Source organism: Anser anser, assembly GCF_964211835.1.
Source record: "Anser anser genome assembly, chromosome: 12".
Lineage (NCBI taxonomy): Eukaryota > Metazoa > Chordata > Aves > Anseriformes > Anatidae > Anser > Anser anser.
Genome location: NC_139733.1, coordinates 2,088,978 through 2,114,265, shown reverse-complemented (window position 1 = coordinate 2,114,265; position 25,288 = coordinate 2,088,978). Strand labels below are relative to the sequence as shown.

The 25,288-nt window shown below is 34.5% G+C and overlaps 1 protein-coding gene across 30 annotated transcripts in view; it reads right to left on the bottom strand.

Moving 5' to 3' along the window:
- ERC2 (ELKS/RAB6-interacting/CAST family member 2) overlaps positions 1-25,288 on the bottom strand; it is a 525,223-nt gene that overhangs the window by 165,909 nt on the left and 334,026 nt on the right. Inside the window, exon 20 of one of the 30 annotated variants that reach the window (XM_083795057.1) lies at positions 1,863-1,946. The exons of the other annotated variants lie outside the window; for them this stretch is intronic. Within the exon in view, the coding sequence (XP_083651183.1) occupies positions 1,892-1,946 (55 nt within the window). The 3' untranslated portion in view covers positions 1,863-1,891. The remainder of the gene's footprint in view (positions 1-1,862; positions 1,947-25,288) is intronic. 30 annotated transcript variants of the gene reach the window in all.

Below are 25,288 nucleotides of genomic sequence, written 5' to 3'. Positions count from 1 at the left end.
AAAAAAACACCTCAATTTTTAACAAAATACTGCAAGCCCAAACCATAGCATATGACAACAGTACAACAGTTACATCAGTATCAGTAAAGACAATGAAATCATAGAATATACATAGGCCAAACATACTGTAGAAGAAAGAATAGAGGGAATTAGATGACAGCTCACAAACATTTCTTTAATTAGTATCTTAAAAGATTGGGAATGAAAGAGAGAGGATACCACAAGATGTTATTTAATTATATGACTTCCCTGCTAATGGAGCTATTCACAAGCACTGCCAGGAGCATGAATACCATCATATGATTCAACTTTACATAAAGAAGTTTGTTCATTGATCTTCTTTGGTGGGTTAACTATTTTAAAATTTGTTTCAGACTAAGGGCACATATGTACAGCCATAGAGCTCTAGAATGATTCATACTGACTTCCAGTGAAGACAGTTCATACTGACTTTCTCAAAGCAGATGGAAGAGGCATGAGGTCCATCACTGAACAGTATCAAAGAGAAAGTCTATTGCCAAACAACAATAAAGCAGTGCAACAGAAATAACTGTAGTTGAATATTTTAGGATAGTTCCATAACAAATTTTAGCTTGCTTAGGCTTGATAAACAGTCAACTTCTTATATATCATACTAGACTAACAGGAGTAATGGATAAAGTTCTGTATTGATCTGAATAATATTTCTGACAGTCTTTGGGAAAACCTCTAAACTGAAGGACTTTTACTGAGGACAAAAAAGCATCTGCTTTTGAGCTAAGATTGAGTTAGTTCAAGTTTTACTTCATAAGTGTATGACTAAGTGATTTAATCCATATGACTACGTTCAATTACCAAGAGTATGTTTCATGATACTTTTTAATATTATTACAATCAGTGATAGAATTGAAATACTCTACATGGCATTAACTATTAATTGGGCAGGTCAACCAAACTGCTTCTCTTTCCTTGCCAATATTGGTATTTAACTATCAGCACTTTCCTTACTTAGATCTCTCCCTTATGTAGATATCAGCTAGGTGTATGTCGGAAAGTATCTGTCCTATTTGAGTATTCTCAGGGATGTGTTAAAAATAACTGATTGAGGTGAATCTTCCTGGAGAGAGGGGATACTAGACCTTTCCTGAAGAAGCTACTAAGCCAGCAAGTTGAGGCATGGAAAGAAGTCGCAGCAGAATGCTCCTGACTCTCGTCAGGAGCTCACACGGACACCCAGATTACAAGCACATGTGGCAGGGGACAGGTTAACAGGAGACAAAAAAAATACTTTTGAGGTACTGGTGGGAACTGGATAGGGCTTGCTGACATTCAGTCACTGAGTTATCTGGAAAAGGGGCACGTTTGCAGGGAGGGAATTATATAGGTCTGATTTCTGATATTATAGAGAGTTGTATATAAATAAATATCCGATGAGACATTCCTAGTTGTTTTTCATTAATATTTAATAAAAAGCAAGGTTCTTTTTTTCCCCCCTCTTCAGTGCCTTTTGCTCATTTTGAGGAGCTGTAAAGGGCAAAACAGAATCATTGATCTAAGTCAAAACTATGACCAAGCTGTGGCTTTGTCACAAGACATTAGACTGTCAGACACTTGTGCCTGTAGTCATTCAGTCATGTCTCCACCAACCATGGGATCTGAGATCCATCCAGATGGCACACAGCTGAGTTTACTTATGAGTTAGACACATATATGTTGTCATATGCAATCTTCAAAGTGATAGTGGAGTAACAGGATTGTGTATAGTGGTCTTGTATATATTTTCACATCTTTTCTCCCTAGTGAAGAATGCAGTGTTTTTCTCCTTACTCTTTCTGCTTTTAAATTCCTGAAAACTACAGAAGTTAGAAATTTTTGCCTCCCACCTCACAGTAGCTGCAAGATTTGCCAAGCCTCAGTGTCCCACTACTCTCTGCATCTCATTAACTGGCAGGATACAGATGACTTTTCTGTTAGGAAAAAAAAAATATATATATATATATATATACATGTGGCGAGTCTAGAGTCTAATTTAGGCTTTAAAGAGAAAAAAGCAATCGGAAAAGCCATCAACAAACCAGTAATACTTTCAGATGACCAACTTCAAAATACTATCTAGTTGTTATTTTTCAACCTTTCAATGCCTGTATCTTAGAAAAACGTGCAGATCTCTTGCAGAATGCTAGGTAAAGAAGTGTTTATGGTCTTACTAAAATTTAAGAAGTCTCTAAGAAGTCAACAAAAACTACAGAAGGATTAGAATTTGCTAGCCAAGAAATATAAACCTGTACTAGACATTACAAGAGCAACACAATATCAGATGATAAATGATTAAATGAAAGAAAATCAAAACAGATTAGTTTTTAGAAACTAAGATTAGAAACAGATTAGATATTAGAAACTCTTAGACCAGGATGGATGACACTTTTTGATGGTATTATATTACAGTACTCTTGAATCTTAACAGAGGTATAAATGCAGTAGTTTAAAAGAATGATATAATGGAAATGTAAAAGCAGAACAGAGGAACATCATGCAGAATGCAATTAATTTCAATTTTCAGTTTTCTTTTTCAGAGCTGGCATTCAGCAGCTATGACAAACTTTATTCCCCAAATTAAAACTCAAGCAATAAATAAATAAATAAATAAGGTAAGGCAGGTTTGCTGATTATATTTCAACACTGAAAACTGGAAAATATTCAGACAGTAAATTCATACAATCAGATTTCCCTAGGGATGGTCCTAGAAGAGGTATGTTTAACAGAACATTTAAATTAATAAAGGTTGCTGAATTTCTACTGTGTTCCAAAGCCTACAGCATAGACTGTAACTATAAAAAATAAAAATAAAAAAATCAATGCTTCTTTTTGACAAATAATAACCAGCTAATTTGAACAAAAAAAGTTGCTTAGAACCAAACAGAGGACACTTTCTAAGGCCTCTGCATATCTATGGTTGATTGTATTTATTTATTTATTTATTAACTACATACAAAATTCTAGACTTACCATAACCTTGGATGAGCTCTATAATCCAAGACAACAGAAATATAAGATGTCTCTAAGTAGAATTTGGGTATTACCTGAATCAACAGCACATCTGGAAAGAATCGTGATAGAAAGATCCTAAGTAGTTACTATGGAAAATTCTCTCTCAAATTGCTATCTGGGTGGCCTTGTGACTCACAGAAATAATACAATCCATTTTAGGATGAACCACCGCTAAAGGAGGAGCAAGGGCCATTGCTATGAGAAGTGAAAAGACAGCTGTTAATTTCAACAACATGCAGAGATTCTGTACAGGTGGTAAGAAATAATAGCATCTTAGCAGCTCAGAGAAGCCAGAACTAACAAATCAAAGTTTAGATGATTATATACAGAAGTAGCTGTAGGATTATTTTTTTCCTGTTGTGCCAAAGAGTACTAGTTAATCAGTATAAATTAACTCTGTAGGCAGCTATGATGTTGAAACCACTGACCAAGACAAAATAAAATGTACAATCTAATGAACAAAAAAGATTTGAAGTATTCCAGGAATTATTTCAAAGCATATAAGAATCCTCATTAGCTGACTAGAACACTATTCCCACAAATAAGAAAATCATGCAAAAACTTGACAAAGTTTGCTGAAAGAATCAGAGAATGCGACATTATCTTTTCTAGAATAGAAGATTAAACACAACCAAAATTTCAGGTCAGTATCAGGTGCTAAAATAGTTTATTCCTGTCTGATTCCATTCTTCCAAAAAGAGAAAGATATATAGGCTATTATTAATTACCAAAAAACTTAATTCAACAATAGTAACCAATGTTTAGGTTTAAAATGAACGGATTTATTTTAAAAAAGTAGAAAACACTATGTAAAAATCTAATAAGTACAACACTGTAAGCATTAAAAACTACATTCAAGTAGTAAAAACCTGGAAAAAACATACTTGTTTTGGCTGGTCTGTTTATGTTTAAAACTGAGTACTGCTCACAATTCCATAGTTAAGGTTGACTTAAGCTTATCCTTAAGGCAGAGATTCATATTATTTAAGTACAAAAGAACAAAGTATATTTCTCCCCAAATTACTTCCATGCTTCTGAACTTTAGTGGAAGTTACTTTGTAATGAACAATTACTAACAGCTACAATTGTTTGGGAGGAACAGAGTGCATATGATGTTTATAAAGGCTGACATATTCAGTTCACATTTACAGGAAGCAGACTAGCTTGAAGCAAGAGAGCTGGGGAACAAGGAATTTAACATATCAGTGCTGACTATGTAAATGAAAAGTAAAGTGTAGTGTATGGGAACTTAAACTCATATCTTGACAAAATCTCCAAAATAAATAATTTATGTTTTCTAAGTCACTGTCTCAGCCACTTACATTTTAACAGAAAAATCATGTGTTCTACCCTGCAATTAATACAGTATATAAGACTCATGTACTTCCTAATAAAAGGAGGAACTGCTAATTGATATATACTATTTTTTTCAACAGGTAGAATAACTATTATTGGTTATAATTACATCCTGTGCTGTTAGCCTGTGATTTTTTGTTAGACCTGGAATACTAAATGAACAGTAATGTTTGAAGCCTTTCCATCCTATCATCTGCAGCACTAGTTATCAACCTTTCTGCAGCTAAAAATCTCTTAAGAAGTAATGCCTCACTGAGCGATCCACATCGACATTTCTCCCATTCACAACCCTGGGCTGTTGCTGCCTGTCTTTCTTAGTGACTAGTGCTGCCACTTCCATGTAACCCCAGCACCAACAGCTCTTCAGCATCCTGTAGTTGTGCCCGCATTGCCACTAAGCCAGGTAGCTGGCTAGCCTGGATATCTCTGGCCCATGCTCTCCAGCATCTCCTGTTCCAGACAGCTGATGCACAGATGGACAGACTGGACAAACGTAAAACCTACCTGGCAGAGTGTATCTGTGCAGTTTACTCTGTGTAATGCCTTGTCACTAAGTGTATGTCACTATCTGGTAACTAAACATCAGGTAGTCAAAGTACAATCAACTGAATAAATCAAAGCACCATCAGTATCAGCTGAGAACAGTTCCCAGAGTCCCATACTGTACCTAGAAGTGCACAATTCTCTGAGCTGAGATGGACAAAGCCCCAACTGTGCCCCAGCCTCCTTTCAGGAAACAGCTTAAATTCCTCACAGAACCAAGGCATATGCTTGTATTCATTATTGCGCTTATGTTGGGAGAGGCCTTAGTTTTTCAAGTGACAGAACAGAGTCTCAGCAATTATGCCTTTTTCCAATTCAGCAAAGAAAGGTTTACTAAAAAGGACTGCTGCACTGTACTGGTGGTATGTTAAAGGTGTTGATAACATTTTCTGTTTAAAAAGCCATGGCCTTCATTTTCTATAGATGGATCTAACAGTAATCATCTTAAAATAATTTATTCCAGCAGTGAAACCTCAGCTGCTACAGGATGGAAAGAAGCAAATGTATGTCAGCTACCTAAAGAACAAATAGTATTAACCAACATTTACCACCTCATAGATCAATTTTTAGTGATCTTGATGGTGAACTACTCAAACTGTTATTAAACACAGAAATACAAAAACACAAAATTACAAATTATTTCATAATGTCCATGTGGTAATATGAGCCTACGTGTTCTGAGAAGAGCTGTAACTTCTTTAACCTATTGAATAAAGAGAAATGAAGTCATCAAAAAACTTCCAAAATACCCCACAGTTCCCTTTGCACAGAAACTAAAATGGTGAGAGTTCTACAAAGGGCTGTGGAACTCTTTGACCCAGTAAATACTGCTTATTCCAGTCAGCTAAGACCACTTTTAGGAAACCTTAATAACAAAAATATTTTAAGTAATTCTCATCAGTCATAGATTGTGCCATAATTCAACACAAGGTCACAACTTCCAGGTATTGCGTAACTGTATGATGATGAAGATAAACATAATTGTAGCTCTCAGAAGTCAGACAAAGTCAACATCCTCTAATCAACGAGAATGCCCATAATAATGCACAAAATAAAAGAGCTTTCTGGCAGGATTTAGGGATACGAGCTAAAGCTCATGCATGAAAAATGGAAGTCCCTTGCTTGGTATACCACTGACCCACGGACCTGAGATAGCATTCTTCTGCATCTTCTCTAGACCTAACCATAGTAATAATGAGCTAAATCTAGTACACCAGAGTTTGAGGTAAGGATTAAGTTTCATACTGCTCTTGCCAGGAATCACAGAAAAATTAACAGAATGTGTCTTTGGAGTATAATAAAAGAGAGATACTGAGAATTCCAGGCCTGATCTTTTCCTATTCAATACAGACAGGCAACGGTATAGCTAACCAAACCACAGCAACCCTCTAGTGTAAACAAAATCCAGCTGCTAGATACGGTCCAGGTCTAATTCTGAAAAGGGACCCCAAGGAGTCCTCGTAAGGTCACCATGTGGTATTAATTGGACTAATGTGCCTCTCCAAACGCCTTTTTTTGTCAAAGACTCTTGGTTCCCTGTGCTGCAACTAGACTACACAGCTGGTGCACGTTATTCTTCAACTCATCCAGATTGGAGGCCTGGTTTATACTAGGTCATAGGATCAGAGGGCACAGCAGCTCTCTTCTATCTTATATTCTAGAGTTTTTCTCCTATGAAAGTTAAGTTTAAAGGCAAGTTGATGGGATTACACACAAATCTCATCCTGCCGGAGTTATGAGCTATTCCTGGTTCTCACACCTTCAGAAATGTTCATTGACAAGAGTCTCCCTTTGAGAAGTTCTCTGAAGAAATGAAATGTTTTGAGATGCCAAAGGGAAAGACTTTATGTGTTCAGTTCATCCTGGTTCTGGCTTTGTCCATTCCTTACAGACTTACTACAGAAAGTATACCTCATATGAAACAGGACAGGCTGTGTCCCCAAAAACACTCGTCTACAAAGAAGGCCTCACTCTGGACAAGGTCATTTCAAGTGAAAAATTTATAGTGCCTATTCTAACAAAGGCATCTGACTGCATAAAATTAAGGGATTTTGGAGATTTTGGAAATGGAATGGGATGGATATCAGGGTTGGAGCTTAGGTATGAATCAGTGAAGTCCTAAGAAAGTCAAGGAGCTGTTTCACATTAGCACCATTAAGCGCATCTTCTTCTAGAGCCTCTCACAACCATTTTCTTAAGCATAGTTGGATGATATAGGACTAATTACATACCGGTATAACTAGAATTTCTGTATTACATTCATCAGGAAAAAATGAGCTCCATCGTTAAAGGAAGAAATCACCATTACAGCTAATAAATACATCTGTTTATGCAATAATTTTATTACATATATAACAAATTGACATTTTTCAGCCCAACTCACAGTACTTTTACCTTGCAAATATTAATATTCCCATTTTACTTTCACTAGCAAATGTTTAGACACTGTATCTCAATCGATTAAAAAAAAACAACATGTTAAGAGATTACAAAGAATCAAACGGGTTCCTTTCTCTCACAGAGTAGATTTGGCCAAATTTGTTTGGTGTTATTCAGTTTTATTAAATCTTACATCTTAAAATATTTAAAATCTTTGAAAAATAAAGTCAAAACATTTATTGGCATTTATTGATAAAAATTATACTTAAAACATGAATTACTTCCCAAACCAAGGACTCACATAAGCTCCAAATTTGCACTTCTCCACTAACTAGAAATGATGAGACTCACAACTGCAGTAGTGAAAATATTATTGCTTCCGTAAACTCTAAGCTCAAGTATAAAGTAGATACGTAATCTTCAACTCCCAAAACACTCCAATTTGGCCACTAAGGATGCTGTTTTACATTTCCAAACATTTTCCCCTGTCACTACTTTTTATACTTCAGTTCTCAGGTTGTAAGTATTTGTTACTTGCAAAGCAACTCCTTTTGAACACAGAATCATGGGAGGCATTTGTTACTAACTGCTAATGCAGCCTGCCAAACAAAAACTCCCTGCTGGTGACATGACCACCTAGTGACCTCTAAAAATGTTTTAACAATGTGAAAAATATCTCCCTCTTGTAGGAAACAGCAATTTTTTAAATTAAATGTACATTGAATGTTCGCTTACATACAGATAAATGGTATTCAGAGTCACCTTCTCTGTTTCCAATTTCAATCTCTTGAAACCCAGCCCAAACCTAAATAAATAAACGTTGATACTAAGAGGAAACTAAGAGCTCAAGAGCCTTGTGATTTCACAAACAGCTTTTTTCCATTTTCGAAAATCTAAACTTCGAGCCAGACATAGAACAGGTAATGAAAAGAAACAAGTTTGGCAGCCCCTATGTGGGTCTAAGCTGAAAATATGTCAGGCAAAAATAAGTGGCTATAATTTGGCAGATTTAAAGTCTTTAAAAGTTTGCAGCTTGCTAGACTGATTTTTTTAGCATGTAAAATCTGTAATTGAAACACTATAACTGTGTTGAAAAGTGACTGTTACGTAATGCCACCATCATCAAACTTTTAAACATCATTTTACCATTATCTATCCCTTATGTGTAATAGTATCACGAAGAGAAAAATAAATTAGAATATATAATGAATATCTTATGCTTAAATATGCCATATTACTTTAATAGGGTTTGAGAAATGTTTTTTTCAAGTTACTAGGACATTGACAGCTTTCAAGTAAATAGTTTTTAAATCATTATAAATCATCTGTTTACTTTGACTTATTTGAAAGACAGTGGATTCAGAAAGAATACTACTCAACTTTTTAATAAAATAGAACAGCTTCTGGAATATTTCAAGTGAATTTGTAATTGCTTCAGATCATTCATAAAGAACAAGTTTGGCAATCTTGCTCCATCAACTTTTCCTATTTTTAGTAAGAGTAATAAAGTAGTTAGGGTAACAAGTCTCGAATAAAATAGTTAAGGTAAAAACATCCTACCCAGAAATATTTGGTCTTCTGCTACAGTCCTAAAGCAGGTTAAAATAGGCTTAGCAGGCTAGCGCTACAAGACTGACAGAAGTCATAGGTCCTTCCATGTCATCTACATGACTGAACATAACTTGAAGAATGCCATATAAATTAAAGGACTTCAGTTCTATTAAAAGAAAACATTATGCTCTTTTCCTATATTTAGGCATTGAATGAAAAGTCACAAGAGCTGAGAGTTTAGAGGTGAACAGTTGAAAAAACTGACACTGCATGAAATCCAAAGGAACTGCCTAGGGGTTCTGAATATATTGAGTAAACTCCACGTTACATCAACATGATACATTAATGCACAATATCATGTATTTTGTTAAAGCATGGCTTTCAAAAACATTCTACTGTGCTATCTAGAAGTCCCCTTCACCCTAAAGCAGGGATAATTCTATTTCTGTAGTCAAGAGAAGACTCTTCCAAGTACTACAATGGGCACAGAACTTTTTATCCAGATAATATTCTATTTCAGCACATAGCAATCAGCAATGTATGCAGATTTTATACATGTGTAGTGTGTGTAGCTACAAAAAAGTAAACATTGATATCTTTTAGGTGAAGAACCCCTACAAAGAGTTCCAGAAACTTAATTCTTCTAAACATTATTCATAGTCTGCAGTGTGTATCTGCTTGACTCTTCCTCTGTTCCAAAGCAAGAAGTGTTGTTTACACCCACCTTCCTCCAAAAAGAAAAAGCACATAATTAAAGTTCCAACTAACAGAACAAAATACTCTTCAAAAAAATAAGACCCACAGCACTGAATTATTTCTCATCTTTCACCGTGATCAAATATTACTTTTATCTGGGTAGACTTGCACTGGATCTCAGATCTGTCTAGAAGCAACATGGAGAAAGGTGTTCTCCATTCAGAGGCACTCTTTCAAACAATATACAATATAGACATCTGATATAGACGGTAAGATAAATATACCTCATCTCCTTTACATCTGATGCAAGGCAGACTTGTAAAAATACAATCACATTAACTGATTAAAAAAAAAATAGAAATCTCTGTACTGCAATACTTTTATCCCAAAGTAGAACCTACTGACTTATGTGAAGCAATACCCTGGTATGAGAACATATTCTCAGAGCCAGTTTTTCACCTGTAATTTAAGAGTGCTTTCATATGTGAGGTACCAAGGTTTACATAAGGTTCCTTAAATGAGATCTCCAGCTGGTACACATTTTGTACAATTCCACTAAAATCAGAGGGACTGTCCTAGTTCAAACTTAATGGTCTGCTACATAAACCTTACACTGAGCCAAACTACCTTACATTAAAAGTTGTTATTATGATTGTTGTGCTTGTACTTACTGATGCAAAACAAAGTTTAAAATGAAGTAGCAAGCTTTAATGTTTTTGTATACTTAATATGTTTTATCACATTTTTTTCTCTACACAGTTTCGTTGTAGTTTTGGTAACAAACTGGGGCAAGTCATCTCTGAAACTCCATCTCCGATTAATGGTATTTCTGACTCTGTCTAATACATTATTAGGTTTTATTCATCCTGCCACAGCTACTGCACAGGAAGAACTACTCACAGTTTTCTTTCTTCTTCTTTCCTCACAACAGTGGGAGACATGCCAGCTGGGACATTTTAAGTCTCTTTCATTAAAAAAAGGTTAAGGTCAAAATACGAATGATAAACATGGTAGTTCATCTTCTCAAAACTCAAGATGAAAGACTAAACAGAAAAGAATATTTTAACCTCACTAACTGTAAAATCTTTTTTTTTTTTTCTTATAGCATAATTAGAAGCAAAAATGACTTGGGAAAACATATTTTTGCTATAAATTCTTTTGTCTTTAAATGCATTCAGTAGTTAATTTAACAACTATGTAAGTCTATAGTTTATTATATGTTTTCAATTATCTAAATGACTGACACTTTCAAGTTTTATGGAGGATTATGAAGAGTAACACACTCAAAGAGAAAAGAAATATATTTTCCTATTGTAAGAGAAAAAAAAAGTTAAAAAAAGAACTCACAATGTGTTTTGGTTAAATGAGTTGTCCTTTGTCTAAAAATTTCTAAGAGCTATGTCTCAGTTTCTTGCCTGTAGAAATACATTAAAATACAGTAAATCCCTACACTTTGGTTTCTGATACTAAAATACTTTGCTACAAGAACATACATTGAAATATGTTTCACTCACGTTCTTAAAGAAAAAAAAAAAAATAGAAAACTGCCCAAAGGTTATCAGACAAATGGGGACAATGGATTAACTTCCAAAGAACTACATTCTGTTTCTTGTAAAAGAAAAGTAAATTTATAGCACATCAAGCTTTTATTCCCAAGTGAATATTATAACTGGAATGCAAAAGTCTAAAAGTAGTAACAAGTAGAGCTGGTCAAAGCATTTGTAATGAAACTTGAAGCTAGGCAAAGAGATTTGAGAGGTTAAAGGGAGATAGGGTGGGAAGATAGCAAAGCAGACCTGTTCTCCATCAAAACCATAAGAAAAATCTTCAGTACAGTGAAAGCGGTATAGGTTGCATAAATCTGAAGTGACAGAGCCTTTTGGACTATGGCGCTATTTAAAGTGGGAGGATAGACTGGGGTTTGGTGGGGACCTGTGGAGCACTACATGGGAGCTGCTTTCTACCCAGTTTTATGGACTAAAGTGAGAGGTGAAATATTAAATGGACCATATTAAATTAAATTTACCTCAAGGGCTGTGAATTACCCATGCAGAGATAATAAGAACAAAAGGCTCAGCTAGCTATTTCCCAAAAATATGCTACAACAAATTCCCTCCTGTTAAGCCAAGAAAATACGTTGTTATTTTTTAGTATTCCTTTAAGTCATTAAAAAAAATAATGAAATCTTGTAAGTTTTACTACATCTAGTAATTATTCTTAATGGATAACATACGTCACATAGCATCACAGAGTAAAATGGCCACAAACAGCTGAGATACAATTTATTAAAGGATGAGGGGAAGGTTTCTAGTTAGTACAGTTATAAAGAAAAGGCATCTCAAAATGAAGCCATGTGTGAACAACCAATAGCATAACTCCATTCTGATTTGCATACCATATACACTAGGATGATTGGCATTGTAGAGGGTGTAAACTTAGGTAAGAGTTTAGTCTAAAGCATCCTTTTGGGTTAATTACTGCAATGTGCTCAACACAAAGCAACTCTAGGGCTGATTCAAGGGGAAATGTGAGCTAATGCAAAGGGCAGCAATCCATTTAGTAAGTCATATATTTTAGACAGAGAACTTAACACCAATACTGCATGACCTGCACTGGCTGCCTGCCAACTACAGGGTGAAACTGAAAGTGTTACTTTTGATCTACAGTCTTAAATGGCTTGGCACCTGCCTACTTGAAAGATTCCCTCTTATCCTTTCTTTGTGCTGGGCAGCATAGACACACAGCACAAGTGTCTTCCCTATGGAAGTGTGAGTGTGTGGAGGAGGGAGGGAGGAAAGAGGAACATGGGTAAGGGAAAGAGAAAAAGCTCTAACTGTTCTCTTATTTGCGGGGGAAAAAAAAGAAAAAGAAAAAAAAAGTCCTTCTTGATGTGAAACAGTCCATGAGGTTATGCTATAAGAACTGTCTTTTTACTTGAGTGCCTGAAAAGGGTGTGATTTCCTATTCGTGACTGTTTGATGAACACACTAACTGTACTGGCAAAATTTCAGTCTTTGACTTCATGAATGGTGAAGTGATTCTGAGGTTTTCTCTACCCCCTGGCTTCACTTACGGAGTTTCCTTAAAGAATGGTTAAAAAAAAAAAAAAAAAAAAGTAGTTGGAGTGGTACATGATTCTTTTTTAAGGCATCACTACACAGCTAAGTAATGAAAATAAAATACTAACATGGCTTTATGTTTTCACATATCCTAAATCTATAGGGAAAGGCAAATGGATGTTATTAAAACTCCATATTTTTATCAGTGCTTCTAAGAGACTAAAGTATCACAGTACACCTTATTCTCAGTTGATTAAAGTCTCTGCTTTCTATGAATTTACCGCTAACTCTGAATTTACCGCTGTTTTAAGGTTGAAGCATTGCACTTAATGTAAAGACAGACATTAATATATAAAATAAATTATATAGCAACAATTTCCAGAGAAATACCTTCTCCACAACAGCAATAAAAAGGATTTAAAGATTTTGTAACTGAATGTTTGGAATGGCCAATGAATAGAACATTGATTTTATGACTTTTTAAAAGACACTTTCACCACATATCACATAATGCTTTTGTACACTTGGCAACCAGCTCTTACTTTAGCATATAAGTAGTTAAAAGGTATTGAATGAGGATAAGGAAAAGTAGCCATAAAACTGAGTTGTTATTCAATATATTATTACATTATTTTTACATATACCCTGAAGGAAATGAGAGCAGAAACATGCGATACAGTTAATATATGGTTCAGCTATGAGACTACTGTATTCAAACAATAGATAGTCTGGGAGATATCCTATCAGATATCCATATTAAATACTCATCTGTGATTTAATCTAGTCTGCCACAGGGTGTCAACCCTGGTCCACACAGAGATAGGCTCATTGAATTTGTATTTGCAAGTTTAAAAAATAAATCTTCAATAAAACACTCTAGAAATAACAGTTTGAATAATTTGGCAAGTACAATAAACATATAGAATGACTTATAATGGCAGGAGACTGAAGCACAGAGTAGAAGTAAGTTGTGGAGATACCTAGTCTTGTTACTTAAGGGAGTAGTAAAATTGAATTCAATTCTTTTGCTTACAGCCAATGGTACTGGGTGCATGACTCAGACAAAGAGTGTATAGAAAACATTGAGAAAGTGAGACTATGATAAATGAAAAAAAAATAAAAATCAGGCATTTTATTCATCTAGATATACTGCTGTTCTTCAAATTCTTTCCATAAAGACAACATGAATCCAACTTAATTTTTCAAAGCACATATTACTGTATAGTACAATTGTTGCATAGCATGTGTTCAGCTGATTAATCAGTAATGAAAAATCATCCAAAATAAAAGTTCCATCTTACTGATCTCATCCACATAAAATGGCAGTGCTGGGTTTACCTAGCAAAATAGCTACATTTAGTTGAATGAGCTAAACATAGCTGTTGGGCTCCAAAGTCGCTAAATCTTGAGGTTTACTTTATACACCCAACCTTCTTCCAAATCTATGGAATCTGTGATACACGTTAAGCATGTGTAATGTGGTAATAAAGTACATATTGCAAAACTTATTTTAATAATAGAAAACAGGCTGTAATAAAGAAAAACAACAAAAGACATCACGATTACAAAAGCTAGATCAATGTCAGTTCCACTTCAAATGAATATTTTAAAATGGGTAATTCCAGTAGAAATTAGGCATCACAGAACTGCTGTTATTTCTTCAGTTATTTTGTGACCTTATTGATTCAGAAACTGTTTGGTATCAGACAAGTGTACTACTGCATTTATGGTAGTAATGGACTTTTTTTTTTAAATAAGTGGGAAATTCAGAACAACAAAAAAAATATTTTCTTTTATGTACAAGTGATCAGAGAACAAGGAAGCTAAACAGTCCCGAAAATTTTCTCTAAATTATCACCCAGTTCTTCCTCAGCTTATCTCAAAGTTGTTTTTTGTTTGTTTGTTTTTTACAAAGAAAAGAAAAATTAGAAATTAGAAAGGATGAAACTGAGTTTACTAAAAACTTTTAAATAAAAATGACAAAAATGCAAATCAAGAACAACAACAGCCAACATTTATGTTTCCCAGACTACAGCTTTACTCATTAGCCCCAGTGTCCTAACACCGAATGTAAGAAATTTTGTAATCTACTGCAAGCCATCCAATATGTGCAGATCCTACCAAAGTTCACCGTAAAGAATAGATTACTAAAGGGAAGAACTGCTGTTAAAGAGATGGATTCTAGTTCCAAAATCTTGCTTATACAAATAGTTTCATTTTTAGTGCCACCTTCTGAAAGCTCTTACTTTTATTTACTTCTGATGTATTCATTAAAAGCTAGTTTAAAAAAAAAAAAAGTGAATGGTGATAAACAACTACTTCAATATTGGAAGATTAATGTCTAACATCTATACAAAAAGCACGCTGAAGATACCAGATATGAAAAAAAATGTTTGCACACCATCAAGTATAACTTGCATACTATTTCCCGGAGTCATGGAATATTTGAATGAACATATCCATCTGAAAGCTAAAAATTATAACAATGACTTCATAGTGCTTTATCAGTAAAATAAGAGCACTGTAATAACAGCCATGCTATTCTGTGCACTAATTAAAGATTTTAGGGAAATAGAATATTATTATAGGGAAATAGAATTATAGGGAAATAGAATAGGGAAAATAATTGACATTATTAGGAGGAAATTTGAAGTGTTTCAAAGTTTTAAATATTTCAAAGCTTTCATCATCTTTAGATGTTGGCAGATCATTGAAAAGGACAGATTTCTGTTGGACTCCACTTGGTGCTGTAAGCAATATTCACACCAGAAAAAAAATAGATAATTAGAAACCTAAAAAAAATATATATCTAGAAAAAAAAGAAATGACAAAAGAAATGACAGAAAAGAGTGGAAGAACAGTTAGAGCAGCCTTAGCAACACACAGGACATCAGGATAAATAGAATTCAAGAGTAGAATAATACAATAATATCTCTAGGGCATTTTCAAACAGTCTTCCTGCATATTGCTTTTACCATGAACACACAGCTCCTATGATAGGGTGTCTTCAACAAATTTACCCAACTGTTAATGAGAACAGACCTGGAAAATGGAGTGATGTAGCATGTTAATTAAAGGATACTTTAGAAAATTAGATCACTTGTAATCCTTAATACTTCCAGTGGCAAATCTCACATCAGCAGGCACACATGGCACTTCTCTCTTTTCCACGTTGGATGTTAATTCAGAATGACATACCCGTGTATCCATCAGAACTGTCTGTCAGTGCTGTCTACAGCAGATAGGCCCACAATCAGTTTAAGAACTCTGGGGAGACACTAACTGAAGTATTGTTCCAAAATAAAGTCATGGTAATAATGAGGTGGTTTCAAAGAGGTGGCAAAAACACAAATTTGACATTGATGATGCTTGGCTGTGCTCTAAAAACCAATGTACCTAAAGCAAACCAATTTTATATTAAAAATAAATAGTAGCTTTTGACGTTGAGGCCAAAAGTTGAGTTCAGGGAGTCTGGGATTTATTGCTACCTTAGATCAATTATACTGCACTACTTTTCACCTGGATTTCACTTTAAGTCTTTCTTAAAAGCACAACATAAATCTATAACGCAAGCAAATTTAGAACCTTCTTTACGTTACAGTAATTCATTTCACCTTGATATAGTTTTCGAGTCTAGCAAGCCTTTACACTGACCATTAATTCTGAACTGGAATAACACAGTTGCTTATTTGAAAGTGTCATCTTGCTATTCTCCTCAAGCAACTGTAGTTTATGCAAAACTTTCCAGCGAGAATGATTATCCAGTCTACATGTCAGAGATCATTACTTCTCTGCTAAAAGAATTTATAGAGAAGCAGTGAATCAATTTTAAGATCTTCTGCTAACAGACAGTGCTCTGCTTGACCTTGCTCTTTGCTCTATTATGTTTACATTTTCTACTACAGTATGTCTCTAATCCCCAAAGTGTCCCTAAGGGAACTTTACTGTTTCTTAAGTCATGTTTGACTGCTGAACTTTGCAAAACACAGCCAGAGAATAAGAAATGTATGAGAACTAACCAAAAATTTTCGACCATGATTATCTCCCGACTAATTATTAACTTTTTTTGTTTCTTCAAAAGATTTACAATTATGATATTTGTTCATTTTGTATTCTCCTCTAATGAAAAGCTTAACTTTCCAAAAATGTTATCTCATTACTATTTATTTATTAATTATTCACTACTATGTTTACTAGTAGAGAATTATGGTATCAAATTAAGAAATAAATTTAATTTGTAGAAGTAACCTCCAGTGTTCATCGGCAGCTCCCAGCTTTTAGAACACAGTTGTGATTATCTGGCCTGCTAAGTACTAAGAATTCCACTAAACTCCTAAACTAAACGTTATGAGACTGAATACTCGCCATTAATATTTAGCTACCTTGTGTATGTATGTTAAAATGATCCCATGTGAAGGAATGCTTAATGCAGTTTCATTATTAATCTCTTACTGTACTAGAAGAAAATCTTGTATTGATGCCACTGAAGATGAAATATATATGTGTGTGTGCAGTAATCATAAATATACTTCCACAGAGGATGTATCACATCCCTTAACTGTGATATTGTTGCACAAGTTAACACTACTTAGAGAATTTGAAATTGTATAAGTTCTTCTATGTTCTTATATTCTTGCCCACATATGCAAAAGAAATCTAGGGTGTCAGGGAAACAATTATTGTCAACAGGCAATGCATTAAGCACATTTAAAGTTAGATGATGAAAACAGAAAGATAATTCACTACCTCTTACAGTGCAGACATGGAATACTAGAGCTGAGGTAATGAATCTTTGTTAACTGGAAACAGGGCAGGGCTTTCAGAGAAAGCTGAACAAGTAATGTAACATACACAGTGAAAGAGAGCTGGCATGAGTCTGTGGACAAAAGGACTGAAAATTGTCATACATCTTTCATCTCCTTACCTGCTCTCAGCCTTCTTATAACTTTATCCAGTTTTACATTCTCATATCCAGTACTAATGATTCTAGTAGCAACATGTCCAGTATCATCTAGTACAGTCAGAACACCAAGCATAAGACCAATGACCTCTGTCCTAGATGATACAAATGACTTTGGAAAACTTACAGAACAGCATCTCAGCTGTTCATGAACTATAGAAACCAGCATGCTTTCAAAAGCAACCTTGTCTTCAGCTCTACTGCCAAACATTCCCGAGAGTTTGGGTGATGAAGAGACTTCTGCTTCAGAGGAAAGAACAAAAGGTTACCTACGTTCATGTATCTCTTTCGTACCTAGTGATACATCTCACATAGGAACTTGCTCCTGACAGGTGAGGATAAGAATTATGAAAGCTAGTGGTGATAATATTTCTAGATCATCAGATGAAAGTTTCCCATCACCAACCCAGTCATTTTAGAGAATCACACTGAGCTGTTGCCTGATTGTGGAGATATGCACACAGTTATTTAAATCTGGCTCGTCTCTTTCTGTATCACTTCTAATCTAAAAAATGGGAATCACATTAGGTATGTTGCAAGAGTAACTGCATCAATGTTGTCATGATACTTGGATGTAATATCAATTGGGAGATATATGTGCATAAATTAGAGACATTACACAATTTAAAATTTCCTTTTTTTTTTTCTTTTGTCCCCTGAAGAAATACACCTTCATTCCTCCTAAGTCTGAAATATCCTGAGTAAAAATTTCTACAAGTAGACTGAGTAAACTTAAGACTTTGGTCAGCAATTTTTTCATGCTTGTGTGTTGTACTATTATTCCTAGACCTGAAGGTTTTACCTGACAGGCAACATCTTCCCCTTAGAAGTCAGCATTTGCTCCTAATACAATGAGACCAGAAATACTAAATCTTAACACGTTATGCAACTACTGAAAATTAATTTTGCTTAAAGAAGTTAGGAAATATGGCTTTCACAAACTCCTGTGTTGTAGGACTGATTACAATTTAAGGCCTTCCAATTTCAAGGGATGCAAAAACATCCAACTTGAAAGTTCTTCATTGCTTAGAGTTCTAGCTTAACCATTTTATTTTTTATAACATCTGGCATACACAGAATGAGCAATGGTATGTTACAGAAACTTTTGTGAAAAGGCACGTAAAATCAGCATATATATATATATGTATATACACAGATAACAGAACATTCAGCTATATTCTGATATGAGAGAAGGTGATGGGTTTGGGGAGGTACAGTTGGAGACTGGATTTTTTTTAAGGGATAAATTAATCCCCAGTGCCATTCTACTGATCTACCAGGAAAAAAAAAAAAAAAAAGGCAGGGATTAATCCAGCCCAGGACACTAACTGTAATAGTAAAATTATTTTGTAGCTGCTTTTCTATGTGGATTTATTATCCCTTACTGTGCATATCATCAACAAATAATGTCTCTGTTCACCTAGCAAAAGACCTTTCTTCTTAAAAAAAATTTAAAATAAAAATATTTTAAGTCTATACTCTGCACTTTCAACATTTATATCACGTTTGACAGAGAATTCAAAGCTTCCTCTACTAGTATCATGAAATATCACTGAACTTTGGCCTTCTCCTAAGAATCATATTAAGCATCATTTGCTGTATTACACAGGGAAACACATAATTATGTTTACATTTCTCATTTGTGAGCATCCATAAGCTCTGAGTCTGCAAGTGGTTACATACGTACTTGACAAAAGTCAGTGGAAGCATTTGAACTCTAAAAACTAAGCAATCCTTAAACATCAGCAGGAGTGGACCACAGTTTGGTTCCACTGAATATAGAACAAATATTTCTTGAGTGAAGTATAAAATCAAGCCCTAATAAAATCTGCAATAACATAAAAACAAACTCGGGGAAAAAAAAGTTGTTATAACAACAACAAAAACCAGAAACTATAACAACAACAACAAATATAGATAGCATATTTAAATGATAGCATACCTTGCACTTTTGAGCTTCAAAATCTAATGACACCATTATCATGATGACAGAGAAATTCAAAGACCAGCTAAATTAACAAGAATGTTGCCATATTTGTCCAAATAAGTTTATTATATTTAATTTTCCTGGCATGTTTTCTAGTTACACACAGAAAAAAAAAATGAATTTCATCTTTCCTATTCCAATTAAAATAAAGATTTGGGATTCAGGAACCCAGTCATGAAGAACAGTATGTATCTGGAAAATTCCTTCCTAAGGGGTACTGGATTCAATAAACTCAGATAGCTGAACTCCTAGAGATGGTTATGTTTTGAAGCAAGCAAAGCATTGTGTTAATGCATATATGCCAACAGAAAATGAAGAGCCATGGACTTAATCTATTTTTCTGAAGCTATGACAGGGTAATTAATTCATACTACACCACCTATTGACATCTTAAGACTTCATAAATGGCTGCATTATTCTACTGAGAACAAATTTTGCATTAAAGGCAAAATAGAGTATTATGCATATCCAGATGTTTACATGGTTTTTTACATCTTCTTAAGGCAATGGAAGGAACTTACTTTACCTATCTTAGTGCTGTCAATGACCACCCAGTATGAACACTAGATACACAGAAACGTTTCTTCATTCAGTGTTTTCTGTCTTAAAAAATCCTCACTAGTTGCCATCACATATTTCTAGAAAGAAGTTGAGGAAACACAGGTGTGCTAGATCTCTGAAGTGAATTCACCTGGATTTTCTCCTGAAGTATGGACTTCTTAAAATGACCAAAATCATTTTTTTGTTCGATAAAACTAGGTTTTACTAGTTGGTGAAGTTATGCTAATTGATTTTTTAAGGTGAAAAAACGCTCAGTGCAACCAAATACACAGGACAGAAATTGTAAGTTTTTAGACACAAATTCTCCCTTCCCTTCCCATACAGGGAGAGTAGGCACAGAATCCAGCCAGTCCCCCATGCTCCCTTGGAAGGGTCTTTCCTTTCTGCTGAGACCTGCTCCATCCCTGCTCCTTTCAGCAGTCTCTGCTTAAACGGCTAAACTACTGCTTCTTGCTGTGTCTCCTTGGCCTCCCCTGAGATGCTTATCCAAGCTTTTTCCTCCATCCACGCATAGCTGTTTCCAATAGAAAGTGCTACCTCCCGTCATCTAGCAAACAACCCTGACATTCCTTTTGTAGAACAATGCAACGCAAAGGGAGAATTAAACAAATACAAACAAGTATCAGTGCTACACATTTCAGACTAGACAAATCCATTGGATGTTGGCAATAGTCCATTTTGTTGTGCAGTGTTTGACAACTATTTCCTTTGAAAAGCTAACTTACTGTTTATGCATGGGACTGTCTGTCTTCCTCACTAAGGACACTTCCCACATCATATTTTAAATGTCCTTATTTATAGCTATTCAATATATGATCATAACATTTTTGTGTAACAGTATCGGTAAATATATAGAAATTGGGAAAAAATACACTTTTCTTATTTTTAGAAAAGATCATCATGGATGATGATCCTACAAAAATTCACCTGTGAAACTGCAATTCAGAAGTGAAAATATCATGTAGATATGAACTATCAATTAACTGAAATCCCAAGTTCATCAACTTTTTAGTCATTGGTAATAATGCCAATACTTCCTAGGGTTCCAGCTGGAGAACAGATATGAAGATATTCTCAATATTCCCAGACATCATTGTGCAAGCTCTCATACAGTACAGAATACTGGCCTGTGAGAAGCAATGTTGCTTTTGAAGTGATGCATCCATGTTTCTTAAAGGGAAGGGGAAGAAACCCCTTCACACATTACTCAGACCAGTCTGACAAGATTCTAGTTGAATCAAAAATCCAATACATTAACCACATGTTCTCCACAAACTCTAACAATAAAATGAAGACACTTCTGTTTTCCAGAGAGCTGCATAAAAAAGTTGCATTTTCTTTGTTTCTTCTTTCCTGCTCACAAAACACAAAATCTTTTTTTTATTATTATTATTATTTATTAATACATTATCATCCCTATATTAGGATTAAAAATATTTAAAAGGGGGATATAGAAACTAACAAGGCTGGAACAGTAATGAAAGCCATTCAAAAGTAAAAGTAGTTTCACATTATTCTTTTTGGTGTACTGGATCCAAAACAGAAGTCACTGCAACCATCCCTTGAGCAAAATCATTGCAGTGAAATGGACAAGATTCCTACTCCAGCTAATGCAGCTAAAAGTAAACTGAAATTTTTGACAAAGTGAGAAATGCAATAAAAGTGATAGACTGAATTAAAATCTACATTCTTCTTTAGCTATTTAGAATGTTATTTAAATACATGCAAGTAATTCTATTTTACTTAAATACAGTTTCATAGAAAAGAAAATGAAGTGCATTCTTGGAAATTCTCATCAGTTTTTATGGTGAAATATTTACTATAATTTTATATTCATCATTGAAGAAACAGGGGATCAAAATTCACTTTGTATATGAAATACAAACTGTGACATGTTATTGGACAAAATCCTGAAATCATAAAAGCCATGGTTCTAATACCAGGGCAGGAATGGTTTCTGTTTCAACAATTCTCATTCATTTTGATCACAGTTTGTTTCCTTCCAGTGAAAAAAAAAAAAAAGGTATTTTCAAATTTTTAAACTGCAGTTCTGAATTTGTACTAGGAGGTCATAATTTTGTCGAACAATTTCTCAAGGGGGGTGTTATTTTCACTGTGGTTTGTAAAATTTTCTTTTCAGTCATTAACAATATAATGATTTTAAAAAGGATATATAGCCTAGCTCCTAAGCGAGGAACAATTATATTACATTGCTTGGAACACCACTGCATAGGAAGATAAACAACATTTCCATTGCAGTCTCCGCAAGTAGTGTTTTAACAACTTGTTCTCCAGATATGATTTTTTCTTAGCTTTTCCAAAACTCCAATGTCAGACAATATAGATAAACATACCAATATAAAGGTGAAATTGACTTTGTAAACCAAGACCAATGTGTAACGCAGTTGAAAAATTAGACAAGGGCTACAATGGCAGTGAAGACTATCTTGTTTCACATTATGTCTGCTGGCTCAAAGGGCTTGTATACAGCCATGACCTAACACAAATTAAGTAACTCCAAAGTAGGAGGACTGTGGCCACATCAGCACAACACTGCATCCCAGCTAACAAGACATGACAAGGTTAATTGTTTCAGATAGTGATGTATTGCTGCAGTTGAACTGTTCCTGGAATTCAAAGATGCATTCCCCTACAGGAACAGGAAGATCATCGTCAGTTAATAAGAGTATTCCTGGTTTGGCATATCACAGCATATCATGAATACACACAAAAAACATCACAGTCCTGCTAACCTTTCTAATAATCTTCCATTAAAATCAAGATACCATTTGTAAAAATATCTCATTTCCATCTTCAACGCAGAAAAAATTCTGCACCAGTATCTATACAACGTTTCACAGGAAAAGAGTGGTCTGAAATATTCGTTAGCATACCATCCATCTTAAAAGGAGGAGAAAAATAAAAACAAAACAACAACACAACCCAAACTACAGAGAAAACCATTTAAAACCCCAAAGGAGAATTCTTATTCTGTACAGAATGGAATTTATTCTACAGAATAAAGTATTTTATGATACCCTGTAGCATTCACCTGACTTTCTATCAATTGTCCCAAAATGCTTTGGACTGTTTCCAAGTTCTGTCTTTTGACAGTCACTTGGAAGGAACCACATGCACAAAACACATCTCCAGTCAGATCTGCCACAGTTCTATATTTACAAGGAGAGCCCTACTTTCAAGGCTGCTCATCTGTGGTACGAACAGGGAAGTAGCCAGATTTTCCAAGAAACTGTGCAGCCAAAATGTACCTACACCGACTCCTTAAAATCAGCTTCCCCACACAGTGGTTCACTGGTGCTTTTGCTAGCACTTCTGGAGCAGCACACCATATCAGAAAGGTGGGACCATGGCAAGACAACACAAGAATACAACTTAACTCTATGAACTCTTTTGAATTGAAAATTGCCTTTGGATGTTCCTTGGTTTGGGCTTGTTTTGTGGTTTTTGTTGTTGTTGTTTTTCTTCATTTGTTTATTCCCTGCCATCTTTGACAAGATTACAAGAATTGTTATCACCTTACTTAAAACTTTAATAAATATAAAGATTACAACTTCCTCCGCTAAAAGTTCAGGCTTTTTTAATTTTTATTTTAATCGTCTTATATACATCTCCAAGAAAGCAACAATTAATTTCAGAAGAGCACTGAAACAGGAGGGATCTAAAAACATCAGTTTGCCCTTGATTTTCTTTATAAATCTAAAACTAAAAACTAAATGCAGAAAAGCTAGAAGATGCACAGAATGTAGAAGTCAAAAAGAATTTATAGACAAAGTAGATCAGTTTAGCTTTAATCTTTCTGTTTAAAAGTAAAGATCAAACTGCTGAAAACCTTTTGCTTTGTGAATCATTGAGATTGAAGGTTTTAGGAATATATAAGTGCAATTTAAACTCATAACTGGACTTGAGAGCACTTCATATGCTGCACAGATTTGTTCGCTAATCTCATTTTTTATATCTGAAAAACGAACAGAGGTGTGGATGCTAACCGGCAGTATGTTTTTGATAATGATTTTTGCACTGAACATGAAATTATGTTTTTGATTTGCCAAGTAACATATAATAATAGTAATGTGGTAACTTCTTCAATTTATAAGTTTGTACTTACCATTTATTAAGTTTTCTAAACCAATTAAGGAGTGACAAGACACTAGAAAAAAACAGGGAGGTGGGTTTGGCTTTTTTTTTTTCAATGTTATGTTACAACCACTATTAGTACTTATAGTGCTGCACTTTCTCTCTAGACCCTCACCCACGATTGTGTATCTTATATATCCATGCACATGGAAGACATAAAAATATATGTCAAACAAAATAAAACAAGTTATTAAGTCAAAATAGACCCTAAATCTTAGTGGAAGTCAACAGATAAACATACTATAGGTCTAGTATACCCTACATACACAATGCATAATTCAGAGCTGAACTAAGTTTATAACTTATTGCAATATTTCTTACTCTGAGAGAGGTCTGGTATATTAAAGCTTTGTTCAGTTACTAATTCAGCAAAACACATGAGAAACTTCTTTTTCTTTCTTACACATTTTTTTAAGCCAGTACACTGACATCTCTCCCATGATAGGCATGCCTGGGAATAAAAAATCTGCTCTGAATCAGACTATAATTAAACATAGAAATTTACTGTTAAGTTATTTTTTACTCAATGCTCTCACTGCCACATTCATACACATACTGCTTTATGTAAACTGATTGTTAGGGAAGACTTTTTCCTTACCACTGGCTTACTCAGGCATCCATCCTTCTGGCCACTGCAATACAAATTCTGCTTCCCAATAGCACAGAATGAATTTTAAATAATTTGTAAAATAGTTGAAAACAATGTGAAATTAAAAACACAGTAGATTTATAGGAATATTTATCATTATCAACATTAAAAAAAAATAATAATCTTCATGACAATTCACAATATATTGAAATACAGATATTATTATGAATAATATCTATCTTCTGATTCATAATGGTCAAATCTGCACACCAAATCTAACCATTCTGTGCTCTCATACCTGTCACTTTGCAATGCTGAGAAGGAAGAGTAACTCAATATGAATGCAGAGCATGAGGTATTCCCTTTTCTGCCAGCTGAAAAGAAACATGCTTATAAAAGCAGACACATTCATCTCCAGAGCATAC